The sequence below is a fragment of the Castanea sativa genome, chromosome 9 (genome assembly GCF_040712315.1).
Source record: "Castanea sativa cultivar Marrone di Chiusa Pesio chromosome 9, ASM4071231v1".
NCBI lineage: Eukaryota > Viridiplantae > Streptophyta > Magnoliopsida > Fagales > Fagaceae > Castanea > Castanea sativa.
Genome location: NC_134021.1, coordinates 37,819,184 through 37,834,060, shown reverse-complemented (window position 1 = coordinate 37,834,060; position 14,877 = coordinate 37,819,184). Strand labels below are relative to the sequence as shown.

At 33.1% G+C, this 14,877-nt stretch overlaps 1 protein-coding gene and 1 pseudogene across 1 annotated transcript; one reads left to right on the top strand and one right to left on the bottom strand.

Moving 5' to 3' along the window:
* Window positions 1–7,679: 7,679 nt before the first annotated feature.
* Window positions 7,680–11,464, bottom strand: LOC142609167 (uncharacterized). Its single transcript, XM_075780783.1, has 7 exons — window positions 11,173–11,464; window positions 10,467–10,561; window positions 9,813–10,280; window positions 9,599–9,707; window positions 9,352–9,491; window positions 9,043–9,255; window positions 7,680–8,177 (listed from the first exon to the last, which is right to left on the bottom strand). Exons 1-7 carry the CDS (start codon window positions 11,462–11,464, stop codon window positions 7,680–7,682), a joined length of 1,815 nt encoding a protein of 604 aa, XP_075636898.1.
* Window positions 11,465–13,439: 1,975 nt separating this feature from the next.
* Window positions 13,440–14,034, top strand: LOC142609166 (TOM1-like protein 1; annotated as a pseudogene).
* Window positions 14,035–14,877: the final 843 nt, after the last annotated feature.

Below are 14,877 nucleotides of genomic sequence, written 5' to 3'. Positions count from 1 at the left end.
GGTTGGATCAAGTAAAGTGGTCCACTCTCTATCTCACACACCACCAAAAAAAAAAGAAAAAAGAGTAAAGGCAATGCATTGTAATTAACCTAAGATGCACGGTAAAGATACCGGTATGGCTGATGGGTGTGATATGGGTAGGAGGATACAACATTTCTTGAAAACCTTAAGGTACAATATGTTGGGGATTAATGTATTAATTACTTGTTAAATATGTTTTATTTATATTTTGTATATATTGTTAAACTTTTTTTTTATTCTTAATCATATATCAATCTAAAAGCAATAATAGATAATAAAATGAATTAATATCCATTAAATGATATTTAGAATACAAACTAAGACAATAAATAAAAAAGTAAATAAAAGATAACTAGATAAGTGTTCAACATTGAACCCAATATATAAAACATATAAATAAAAAATTTTACAAGTTTGCGCTATCTCTCACTTTTGGGGTTAGGTTATAACGGTATCCAAGTATTGGCACCCCAAAAAAAATGGGTATGTAGCTTAGAGATATCTGGTATGATACAAGTATGATACATATCAGATACGGATATGTGAGCAAAAATAGAGTATCCATGTTTCATAGATTGTAACAAACAACAACAATGTAGGAAGTTAAAAGCAAACAAGTAGAAAAAACAAATTGGAAAGAAACAAATAGACAAATAGATTTGAAAGAATATTTCAAGGCAAATCTCATAACTTAAACAACCAAATACAAAGATTAAAATAAAAAAAATTCCAGAGATGTGAATATATATATATACACACACACACACGGACGAAGTTGTACTAATTTTAGCAATTTTGTTTGATAAAATTACATTTTGCCCTCCCTTAACAATGTCATCAATTCTTTTAAGAGTAATACTATAACCACAAACTTTTCTACAATAACATTTTTTCAAATTATTGAGGTAGCAAATTCTTATTGGTTTGATCACTTGCATCACTTTTTACTTACCAATAACCACTCACTACATTAGCAATTTGTAAAAAATTTGTAGTTTTAGCATTTTCCACCATTTCAAGTCCATAAAAAATTAATAGATTAAATCTAAAATAAAATATACAAGCTCAAAAAAATTAGCCCAACAACAAAAATTACCAATAATAAAACTAAAACAAATTAAGTCCAATCAACCTATTTTACCCAAAACAAACAACATGACCCTTTAAAAAGTTTTAAACAAAAATTCTTAGTGGTTAATTAGAAGAGTCAAAAGCTAGAGCTACCGCACACAGCAAATAGTAGAGCCACCTCCCCTAATTCTAAGTCTTGGCTGTTTTTTTTTTCTTTTATCTTTGTTAATTTTTCTGGTGTAATTTATTACCAGCCCCTACATTGGGAGAAATTCTTCAGTGCACTTGGAGGACCATGTCAGCAAACTAATAAATCTTCAACCTTCATATTTTAACTTCTGTAAAAAGGGTTTGATCTTATTCTCTTCTTTTTCTTCTTTTTTTTTTTTCTTTTTTTTGAGAAAGAATAAGATCTTATTCCAACACCTAAAGTTTTTCTTCCAACCCTGTGTTACATAATTTCTCTTAATGGCTAAATGTATATACTTCAAAATAGTTTTTCCTATATGATTTTTTCTGCCAATAATGTAGGACAATAATTAGTTGGAAAAAAAATCCATTACAAGCATATTTGTCAATATCATATGATACACTACGTTACTTATCGTGTACAAAAAGTTTCGTATCATAAGTACTTATGAATCGTATGATGTAGTGATGCATATTATATGAATCGTATTATCCCATAAAATCATATGTATCACACGATATGTAGACATGTGCCTTAAAACAAGTTATTAGACTTGTTTTTAACACAAAATTATTATGTTACTTAATTTAGCCCAATAAAAAAAACATATCCATAAGTTTTTTTTCTATCTTTCTTTTACAAAATTTGGACTAGACAGTTACACTTCACTTTTATATTTGCAAATTTATTTTCTATACTATGAATAAGGTATTAATTGACAATATATTTATTTTTATTTTTGTCATTATTGTTAAAATCTAAGAAGCTATAATGACATGATGAAATATTTTAAGAAAAATTATTAAAATAAAAGAATAAGAAAAGATAGTAAACGTTGATGATAATAAAGTAATTTTCAATGAATTAATAAATTTGCAAAATGATGAACATGATTATAACACTAACTTAGATGGAGTTGATTAGACAAGATAATAAATATGATGGCAAAAAATTATTATTTTGGGTTATTTTTCATGTATTATCATATTATGAGTTTAATTAATTTGAATATGTAAATTATAAATTCATGTTAATTTGATTTATTTAGTTAGCTTTGTAGATATTAAATTAGTCATTAGTTGAATGTGTTACGAATTTATTATGAATATACCTTTTATATAGGATAAAATTTAGATACAGTGCATTAGGTATTGTTTCTTAGGTTCTCCTTTTAAGATTCAGCCATGTGACTACTTAACTAAAAAAAACACTTTCATCCCATGAGAAAAAATCCACACAGCAGAATCTTAAAAATGGAACCTAAAGAACAGCAACTAAATACTATACCTAAGTCTTACTCTTTTATATATGTATATCTATAATTTTTTGTATAAATTTTATTAAGTTTTTGTGTGTCTTACAATACATAATACGGAAAAACCAAAAATCAATTCATGATACGTACGATTCACATATGATTGCAAGTATCATTTTTATCCTTAGTTATGAATATTTTTTAACCCAACCTAGTCGAACTCTTCCAAATTGTATTCTTTTCCAACAATGATTATCCTTAGCTATGATTACGGATTAAGGAGGTCAACATGAAATTGACATTTTTACTAATTGTGTAAATTGTATCAACCTGCTTTGCCACAAACTAATTTATACTATATACTAATCTACAAAAAAATTGTGTCGTATGTATGCATAATGCATCATATTATCAAAAAAAAAAACAAAACTCAAATATTCAGAATATGTCTATGCTTGCACTCCCATTCGCAACCTTCTTGTTCTTCTTTTTTTTTATAGCTTTTGATGTTTTTATATTTTTCCATGTTTTCTATTCAATGTTCTTTTGGTGAATGTCCACATGAGATGTAGAAACTATAAGTGGACAACCAATAACTGAAAAACAAAAACAAAACAAGCGAAAATAACTGAAGCCAATGTGCAAATCAAAGAAGCATTACCATAGAAAAATGTAGAAGTAACTTGGGGAGGAAAGATGTTGAAGAAACACCAAAAGAAAGGAAAAGTTTCTGGGACTTACCTCTGCCTGCGATCTAAAGCAAAGAAGTGTAACACAGACAAATTTCGCAGTCTGCAGTAGAGAGATTGTAGCCAATAATTCGCAGAAGAATTTTATTCTTAATTGAGGAAGAAAATCGAAAGGGTGATAGAGAACGAGCAAGTGGATGTTATTATATAGAGTGTAAATGCCTTACGTGATGATCTATTTATTATCAGGCATCTAATTCTTGCTTAGCCATTTCAACAACGAATAATTGATGGTTTATTTATTAACAGGAATGAGGAATCCTTACTTTCCTTGAACATCTATCTCAAGGGTATGTCAGCGAAGTCCAGATGCACTTTCCGCAATAGGGCTATATACATTTTTTAACTATCATTTTGTTAAGCTGATTTTTGGGAACAGAGAAAATAAATAAAAAAATCAAAAGCCCGATAAACCTGGAAAAGGAATAAAAGGATTAAAAAGAGATAACTAACTTGGAGTTTAGGATTACAGTTGAATTGAGGGGGATATTTGCACATTAGCATGATTTTACCACACAATTTCGTTAGTGGTCACGTTTCCAAAATAACCCAGAAAAGTAGCATCTCGAGTCTCTTAGACTCGAGTTCACTGTAGCAACTCGAGCCTAAAATACTAGAGTTCTATGTGCTGGCAGAGTTAGGGTAGATTTAAAATCCATGTGGAACTCGAGTTTTAGACACTTGAGTTCCATTTCTTCCTTTTCTCTTTTTTCCCTTCATTCTTCATGTTCTCTTCAGACCACTATGGCCAAATCTCCATGGCTCTCCTTCTCCAACACCACCACTACCTCAGGCATTAGTCTCTCATTTAATCAATCTCTCTAACTCTCAAAACCCCAAACTCAACCCAGAAAACAACAAGACCAAGCAACAATACCAAAGAGAAACATCAAACCCAAGTTGCCGAGATCAATAAACCCAAGCTAAGGGAGCCACTTTGGTGCTGAGATCGTGATTTTTGGGTTTGGGTTTTTGCTCTAATGCCAAGATATTATGAATCCGTGGGTTTGGGATTTTGCTCCGGTGCCAAGATAGAATAACAGAACTTGAGTGTCTAAAACTCGAGTTCCATGTGGATTTTAAATCCGCCTCAACTTTGCCAGCACATAAAACTCAAGTCTTTTAAGGCTTGAGTTGTTATAGTGAACTCGAGTGTAAGAGACTTGAAATGCTATTTTTCCGGATTGTTTTCGAAACATGACCACTAACGAAATTATTACAAATTTAAGGCAAAAAAAAAAAAAAAATCTTGAATTGAGCCTATATAGTATATAGTGGTGAATGCTTTACAAAAGGGAAAAAGAAAAGTGTTAAAGGTGGGTTGGAACCGCAAAACTGGTATGCAAAAAAATTTAAATGTTGATAAGAATTTTTTTTTTTTTTTGAGAAACATGTTGATAAGATATTTAAGTCATGTACTCCAACAGATCGATTAATCATGCTAACAGAAATGAAATTGGGCTGGTAAAACTTTTTCTTTTTCTTTTTTTGAAAACTTGGGCTTAAAATAGTTTTTATTTTCTCAAAAAAAAAAAAATAGTTTTGTTTTCTTTTTTAAGAAAAAAAAATTAATTAGACTAAAGTTTCAGTAAAAAATTTAGATCACATTAAAATGAAAAAAAAAAAAAAAAGAATGTTAAGAAGTATAGAATTTTTTTATATATATAAAAAGTGACAGTCGTAATTTAGCTGCAATTTAAAATATCATTTTATAAAGAGTAGTTATTTACTAATTAAAAATATTTAGCCATTCTAAGAACTATTTTTGTTTAAATTACAAAAGTAGTCTCTATTATACACCATATTTCAATTTAGTCTCTACCGTTCTCCTTTAAATGGAAAAAGTTGATTTGTCATAAGAAAAATTATTTTTCACTCCACATTATCTGCCAATTATACCACTAAAACTATTAAAAATAAAAACCTAAATTAAATTGAGACACGTCACAACCAACATCACTAACCCCTAACTCATCTCCATCTCTTTTCCCTCTTTCAGTCTCATTAAGCATTAAGCCTTGGTCGCACCTTCATTTCAACACAAAGAAACGAACTCTCTTTTCTTTTTCTTTTTCTCTCTTAATCAAATATCATGAGGGTATTATGTAGATTCAAACTCACAATATTGCAGTCCATGCATTCTTCTCATCCTTTCACAGACCCACAAAAATGCTCATTTGGCCATTCAACTCATTCACTCAAAAGAGGATCAAAAAGCCAGTAATCTTCCTAGAACTTGCTTTGAGGACAAAATCAGAGACCCAAAGCCAAACAAACTAATAACCCACCTCAAAAAACTTAAAACCATACTTAATCTCCACCAACTTATGTCAAACTGAAAACGTGGTCCCTTTGTTTCACTACAACTCATGTCCAGGTGCAAAAACACTGTTGGACTTATGAAAAACTAAATTTGTGATTGAAATGAAGAATTTGTTATTGAATGAAGTGATATGTACATATATATACTCAAAGACTCAAAACAGAGTCTGTAACTAACTTACCAAAACTTTGCACATGTGAACACAACTAACAAACTTAACTAACAAGCACACGTGAGCCACTAACCTATCTATTAGTTATATACAAAACTACAAGTAGCTTACAAACCATTACAAAACCAATACTAACTATAATACATGTGTATTTTGTCGTTTAGATGTATCTGTACACTTCTTGATTTTCTTCAACTGCGAACTACTAGATCCAATTACCAAACAATCATCCAACTCTTCAATCTTCATATCTGTTGCTTTGACACTTACTGTGATATCATCAAAGTGTCTTGCTTGATCTGATGCACACTAGTGCTGCCCCGATGCACTACCTGTTGCACTGTGTTGCAGCTTGAGCTGCACTAGTGCAGCAGCTGATGCACCTACTGTAGAGCTAGTTTCCACATTATGCCTTTGACACTCTCCATCAAGATGGACTGAGGGAGAGTAAATGTTAATCAGTCCCATCTTGGAAACCAATTCAGAAAATTGCTTAAAACCCAAAGCTTTGGTCAATAAGTTTGCTAATTGGCAATGTGTTCTTACATGATTCAATTTTATTACTTTGGCCAACACTTTATCTCTCACAATGTGACAATCAATCTCTATATGCTTTTTTTTTTCATGAAAAATTGGATTGGATCCTATATGCAAATCAGATTGACTGTCATAGAATAAAAGTGCTTCTTTATCATGCTTAACTTGTAAATCCTTTAGAAAATAGAGAATCCATACAATCTCACAAGTGGACACAACCATTGCCCTGTACTCTGCCTCAGCTGAAGATCTTGACACAGTAGCTTGCTTCTTTGATTTCCAAGAAATTAAGGAATCTCCAAGAAAGATGCAATAGTCTATTACAGATCTTCTTGTGTCTAGACAGGAAGCCCAATCTGCATCACTAAAGCCTTTCACATGAAGTTCTGAGCTAGCAGAAAAGAAAACACCTCTTCCTAGTTCATTCTTGAGATAATGTAAGACTTTGAAAGCAGTTGCATAATGAGGTTTTCATGGCCTTGCCATGAACTGACTGAGTTTGTGGACTGCAAAGGTAATATCAGGCCTGGTAATGGTTAAATACAAGAGTCTTCCTACCAGCCTCCTGTATTGACTTGGATCATTGAGCAACTCACCATCAAATTTACTAAGCTTCAAAGTCTGATCCATAGGAACCTTAGGAGGCTTACATCCTAGCAAACCAGCATCTTCTAATATCTCCAAAGCATATTTCCTTTGGCACAAGGAAATGCCCTTATATGTTCTAGCAACTTCCAAACCAAGAAAGTACCTTAACTCTCCCAAATCCTTTAACTTGAACTTCTGATCTAACAAAGCCTTAAAATCCTCAACACCTTTATGATCATTACTTGCAATTATTATATCATCAACATACACTAACAACACAATGAATGATTCACCTTGTTATCTAGTGAATAAGGAGTAGTCTGCCTTAGATTGAACAAAACCAAACTCAATCAAGGCAGTGGAAAATGTGGAGAACCACATTCTAGATGCTTGTTTAAGACCATATAGAGATTTGTTAAGCTTACATACCAGCTGTGACTGCTCCCCCTTACTGCATGGCTCCCCCTTACTACATGGCTCCCCCTTGCTGTAAAAACCTGGTGGAAGGGACATATACACCTCCTCATGCAAGTCTCCATGGAGAAATGCATTATTCACATCAAGTTGGCTGATAAACCAGCCTTTCACAGCAGCAACAACAAGCACACACTTCACAGAGACCATTTTAGCAACAGGTGAGAAAGTATCAATATAATCAAGTCCTTCCTTTTAGGTAAAGCCCTTAGCAACAAGTCTGACTTTATACCTCTCCACTTAACCATCTGACTTGTATTTGACTCTATACACCCACTTACATCCAATAGGTTTCTTACCTAATGGCAATGAAGTGATGGTCCATGTATTGTTAGCTTCCAATGCATTAATTCAGCATCCATAGCATCTTGCCACTTAGGATTACCTACTGCTTGGTGATAAAAAATGGGTTCTAGAATGGATGAAATAGCACAACAAAAGGACTTATAGGAAGGGGAAAGGTTAGCATAAGAGATATAAGAAGGAAGGGGGTGTGAGGTACCTTTACCTGAAATGGAGGAAACTGGAATGGGAGCAGATGAAATCTGATTACAATGGTAAGATGCAAGATAAGAGGGAGGTTTGGTAGGTCTAGTAGACCTCCTAAGAAAAATAGGTGGTTGATTAGATGTGTCAGCAACAGTTGGCTGACCAGACTGAACAGATGCATCAGGAAAATTTTGAATGTTCTCATCAAAATCATGATGAATTTGGACAATGGTGTCAACAGAGATAGGTAGAGAAGAATGGGAAGGAGTGGAAGAAGTAAAGTCAGAAAAGACAAAACTGGAGTAGTACTAGAAGAGAAAACAGGCAAAGGAATGAGGTCAAGAGATTGAGAAAGAGGAGAAGAGAAAGGAAAAGTAGATTCATGAAAAACAACATCCCTAGAAAGGAAAATAGTATGAGAATCAAGATCTAGAAGCTTATATCCTTTGATATTAAAAGGGTCGCCTAGGAAAACACATTTTCTAGCTCTAGGGGTAAACTTATGCTTATGTGGAGTAAGATTGGTAGCAAAACAGAAGCAACCAAAGGTTCTAAGATGATTATAAGAAGGTGGCTTGTTGAACAAAACCTCAAAAGGTGTTTTATGACCAAGAATTGGAGAAGGAAGCCTATTAATTAAGTAGGCTGCAATGAGAACACAATCACCCCAAAATGACAAAGGAACATTAGATTGAAGTTGCAATTCCCTAGCAGTAGCAAGAATATGTTGGTGTTTCCTCTCCACAACTGAATTTTGTTGTGAAGTATAAACACAACTTAATTGATGAATAATTCCATTGGAATTATAAAAATCTGGAATGCTAAATTCTAAGGCATTGTCAAATCTAATAGCTTTAATTTTGGTGCCAAATTGAGTGAGGATCATCTTATAAAAAGAACAATCAATGGTCTAACATCAGATTTAGCTTTTAATAAGAAAATCCAAGTGGCTCTAGAAGCATCATCAACAATGGTAAGGAAGTATTTGTAACCATTAGAAGTAAAAACAGAAAAGGGTCCCCAAACATCCATATGAACAAGATCAAAAGGATTAGAACATTTATTATTATTGAAAGGAAATGGTATCCTTTTCTGTTTTGCCAAAGGACAAACAATACAAGTCTTATTACAACAATTCTTAGGGAAAGGAAACACATGGCTTAAGGATTGAACCTTCACATCAGAGGGATGTCCAAGCCTTGAATGCCAAAGGGAAAACAGATTGGTGGAAAGATTAGATGAACAAGCAGCAGAAAAAGACTTGAAAGACTGCTTGGAAAGGAAATCAGCAAGAGAATTAGTAGCTTGATCCAAGCTAGAACCTTGTAACAGATACAAACCATCATGCATTTGGCCCATTCCAATCGTGCTCCAACATGTAAGGTCCTGTATAAAGCAAAATTTATACAGAAAAACAAGACACATGGGTTGAGTTTTAGTCAAGGCACTGACACAAAGAAGGTTAAAGGTGAAAAAAGGTACACAAAGCACATTGGTAAGGGTAATGTGAGAGGAAAGGTGTATGATTCCAATATGTGTGGCAACAGCAGCCTCCCCATTAGGCAATTCAACCATGGTATGTGAAATTTCAGTATAGGAAGTCATCAATTTCATAGAGCACACTATATGATCACTAGCACCAGATCAATAACCCATGTATTAGAATTATAAGCTCTCTTATTTATGCTCTTAGCTCAAAAGACTGAGTGCTTGAGATTAGTAAAATTACCTGCAACAATATTAGATGTGGAAGTCACTACATTGGCTACAGGAGATGCTTGACCTGATGTGGGCTGGGAAATGGAACAAGAACCTATCAAAGTTAGGAGCTGCTGATACTGATCATGTGTGAAAACAGGAGCTTAAGAAGTAGGCAAATTTGAGGCAAAATCAGGAACTCCATTGGACTGATTGCCTTGAACCAACTCAAAATTAGAGGAAACCTGATGAGCAGTGGCATTTTTGTTGTTCTTGAACTTGAATCCTGGTGGGAAGCCATGTAGCTTATAGCACTTGTCTACAATATGACCCATTTTGCCACAGTGAGTGCCCACGGGTCTCTCTTTACCTTTGAAATTATTGCTTGAACTTTTGGTAGCCAAAACAGTTGATTCAACTCTCACACGGTTAGTCACAAACCTCTGCATTTCTTCTTGGATGAATAAGGAGTGAGCCTTCTTGACAGAAGGCAAAGGATCCATCAACAAGATCTGAGTTTTCACTTGAGAAAGGGCATCATTCACTCCCATGAGGAACTTCATGGTGGACTTCTTGGCTTGAAGATTCTTCAATCTTTGATTAATCCCACACACACACTGACCACAAGTACACTGAGGAAATGGACTCAAATTCTGCAATTGATCCCACAAAACCTTGAGCTGAGTGAAGTAATCAGTGAGTGATTGATCTCCCTAATGAATCTCAGCAATCTGTTTTTGGATATTGAAAACTTTGATTCCATTTCCTTGACTGAAAGTGTCTTAAAGATCAGTCCAAATCTCTAAAGCAGTATCTTTGTAGATAATGCTAGCTTGGAGCTTTGGTGAGACAGAATTGATGATCCATGTGCCAACCATATTGTCAGCACGAACTCATGCCTGAGCAGCTGTTGGAGAATTCACCAATGGTGAAGAGATGGTTAAAGATCCATCAACAAACCCTAGCTTGTTCTTGGCAATCAGAGATTTTCTCACTGATCTTGCCCAAGCAGGATAGTTTTCTCCCCCAATTAGAGGTTGAGAAGTGATAATTGCTCATGGATTTTCTCCAGGATGCAAGAGCAGAGGATCACTAAGATTATATGAATCTTGTGAAGAAGATGAAGCCTCTGTGGAGGAAGCATTAGCTGCTACTGTTTCTGCCATGAAAAATTGGAGAACACAACAATGGTGAATGAGAAAAGCTCAAAGTGGATGAGAAAAGCTTGAGAAAAACTTGAAGAAGACAATAATGGTGGATGAGAAAATTCCTAAAACTGATCTGAGAAAATCCTAGAATTTAGAAGCATCTAGAGAAAACTTTTGCTCCGATACCATATGAAAAACTAAATTTGTGATTGAAATGAAGAATTTGTTATTGAATGAAGTGATCTGTACATATATATACTCAAAGACTCAAAACAGAGTCTGTAACTAACTTACCAAAACTTTGCACGTGTGAACACAACTAACAAACTTAACTAACAAACACACATGAGCCACTAACCTATCTATTAGTTATATAAAAAACTACAAGTAGCTTACAAACCATTACAAAACCAATACTAACTATACTACATGTTTTGTCGTTTAGATGTATCTGTACACTTCTTGATTCTCTTCAACTGTGAACTATTGGATCCAGCTACCAAACAATCATCCAACTCTTCAATCTTCATATTTGTTGCTTTGACACTTGCTGTGATATCATCAGAGTGTCTTGCTTGATCTGATGCACACTGGTGATGCCCCGATGCACTACCTGCTGCACAATGTTGTAGCTTGAGCTGCACTAGTGCAGCAGCTGATGCACCTACTGCAGAGCTAGTTTCCACATTATGCCTTTGACAGGACTTAAATGTCAACATAGGCAAACATTTATTAACAAATACCCACATAGTTTGAGATGGGTTTGGTTGGTGGTGACTAATAAGAGAGAGGTTGAGAGAGGGAAAAGAGATGGAGATGAGATTTTCAGATTTTGGTAGGCAAAAGGATTTAATTTGGGTTTTTCTTTTAAAAAGGAAAAAAAATGTGGCACTACAGTGCAGATGATATGGTATGAAAAATAATTTTTAATGTTTTGTTTGACATATCAACTTTTTTCATCCAAGTGATAATAGCAGGGATTAAATTGACTCGCACTGAAAAAATTAAGAACCAAATTAATATAATTAAAATGTTTAAAACCAAATTAAAATATGGTATAAAGTATAAGACTTACTCCGTAATTTATCCACTATTTTTTTATTCCTTTCCGGATTTGGTGGAGGATTTTGAGTGCCTCTCAAACCACAACTTAAACTATAAAGATCATTTGTAATGCGTCGCATAAATTTTAAAATCCAAGAATGAACATCTAAAATTATGCAAAATAACTTTAGTCAAGCTCCCTCTAAATAGTTCTCCTCCTATCTTCCTTTCCCTAATCTCATGCAAGCTCGCACGCACAGACCTTTTTTTAGAGTCCAACTGATTGATCTGATGGCTCATCACTCATGGCCTTTTTTTAGTTCAAGTGTCAAAGGCTTAATGCGGCTTTTCAATCTTCTATTTCAGCATTCAAATTTTTTTTTGGATGTTTATCGCCATTTATGATTTTTTTTTTAACCGAATTTTAAATTTCCTATAAAATAGGGACAAACCTAGGATTTTAAGCAAGCAGTAGCCAAAATATATAGAAAAAAAAAAACTCAAAATAGACATCCATATAGTATCAAAAAATTATAAATACTCAAAATCGCTATTTCTAAGTACATTAAGATGCAATCATTTACCAACAAAGACAAACAAAACAAAACAAAACAATGTCTTTTTTTAATACTAAGCTAGCTAGGATTTCTTTTTTCTTTTTTTTTGTTGAAGTTAGAGCATTCACATTGATGATGCTAAAAATTTTAGCTTTTAGCATCTCAAAAAACTAGTTTATCTATTTTACTACTTCATTTTATAATACACTCAATATCAAATGTTCTATTTTTTTTATAACTTCATTTAAAATAATATAAGCAATTCATTAAAATAATAAAGGATGCGGGAGAATTTGAGTTTTTTTTTTTTGAGTTTTTTAATTAAAAGAAGAGATATAATCTTAATAAAATATTGTGTTTATTTTTAACAACTTGCTATGGTCAACTAGTATTTACACCAGTTTACTGTAATTGTAAAAAATTTAGCTTTAACTTCTCCAATAACACATGATTTTCTGGTTCTTTTTTGGTAAAATAGTTTTTTTTTTTTGCTAAAATACAATTACCAATGTGAATATTTTTTTTTTATTTAAGTTTTTTGGTTAGGCAGTTGTTGTTTAGGTAAGCTAGTCAGACTTATTATGGAGAAAGGGGGCCTAAGGTTTTGGGAGGGGGCCTAACTATAAAAATGAAAAATATTATAAAAGTGGTGTCAAAATTTTAGTAAAATTGTTTTTTAACAATTAGGGTTAATCATTATAAAAAAACAATTATGGTTAATTACAACTTACCTACCTGTGGTTTGGCCGAAATTTAAATTACCTACCAATGATTTAAAATTTGACACTTTACCCACCTGAGGTTAGCTCAGTTAGGGTTCTGTTACTCATCTCTGTTAAAAATGAGACTAAATATGTATTTTTGCTTTCTTTTATGTCTCTCTCGTCTTAAAACATAAAATAAAAATAAAAATGAAAAAGATAAAAAAGTAAGGTATTTTAAAAACTAAAAAGAAACATTACCACCATAGAAGTTTCTCTTTAGTATATATATATATATATATATATATATATATATATATATATATATATATATATATAAATAAAAAATAAAAAAGGTATTTTTTGGGTTTGCCTTCATAGAAGTGCTAACCCAAATTTATCATGCTATAAACAGGAAGGCCATGAGATTGGGGATGACCCAACAGCGGTACCCAAAGGAGAAGAAATTAATGTTGGAATCAAGGATGATGTATTAGTGACAATTTGATGGATAAAGTTAGTGCCTTTGGTGAACGCCTCTAGATTGGAGGTGAGGTGGGCCGAAAGATGACTATAGGCATAAGTTCAATGAACTTCAATATGAAGGAGCTTTTCCAAGGCCCAAACCAGACTGATAAGATCTTTGAAGATGCCACCTCGGATAACCTTGATGAGGCTAATTGGGCCAATAATCTTGATATTTGTGACATGATCAATGCTGAAAAGATTAATTGATCCGGGAATTAAAAGGTCATGTTGAAGAGGCCTAGGATTCAGTACTTGGCTTTAGTGTTTCTTGAAACATGTGTTAAGAATTGTAAGAACGCTTTCTCGGAGGTAGCAGTTGAGAGAGTTCTTGATGAGATGGTGAAGTTGATTGAAGATCCTCAGACTGTAGTTAATAATCGTGACAAGGCTTTGATGCTAATTGAATCATGGGGGGAATCGACCAATGAGCTCTACTATTTGCCTGTTTATGAAAGAAACATACAAGGTAAAGTTCTTGATAGAAGGTGATGGCAATGTTTGTTCGTAATTTTTATAAAAATTCTTATTTTTTGACCTTATTTTCTTTAATTCTTTTATGTTTTTTATGTTCTAAGGGGAGGGACATAAAAGATGACAAAAATACATATTTAACTCAATTTTTAATAGAAGTAGATAACAGAATCCTAACTGAGCTAACTTCAAGTGGGTAAAGTGTCAAATTTCAAACCACGGGTAGAAAACTTAAATTTCGACTAAACTAAATGTGAATAACCTGTAATTAATTCTACCAATTACCTTAGTTAATTGACCTTCTATTTTATAGGATCTTGTTACCGTGCCAAAGTTGTTAATAAATTATTTTAAAAAAATTTGAAAGACATAAATAACTGTAAAAAAAAAAAAAAAATTACTTTATTTTCATTCCCATAAACTAATTAAATTAGTGTTACGGTGAAGATAAAAGGCTCTTAAAACAATCTCTTAAAAAATAAAAATAAAAATTCATCACCGTCCAAACAAATAGCTTGCTTTTACTTTTACTTTTTTTTTGCTTTTTAATTTTCGTCACCCTAAATATTTCTCTCTCTCACAGTATGAGATTCTCTCCTTCTCAAAAAAAAAAAAAAATTTATGAGTCTCTGTTTCTGAATTTGAAGGGCTCACGGAACACGGCAACACCCGAACTCTAAAGTGATGTCATCTGCTTAGCAGCAATAAGGAATGCCGAGCCGCCCATGCCGACGTCATCGGCTTCTTTCAATGAGCCGGCTCCGAATTTCTGTTGCTGTAAACTTTTATTGGTTTCTTTTTCTAATGCCCTTCTCTTATTTATATCTGTTAAATTCATTAGAAAAGAGAAATTCTAATATG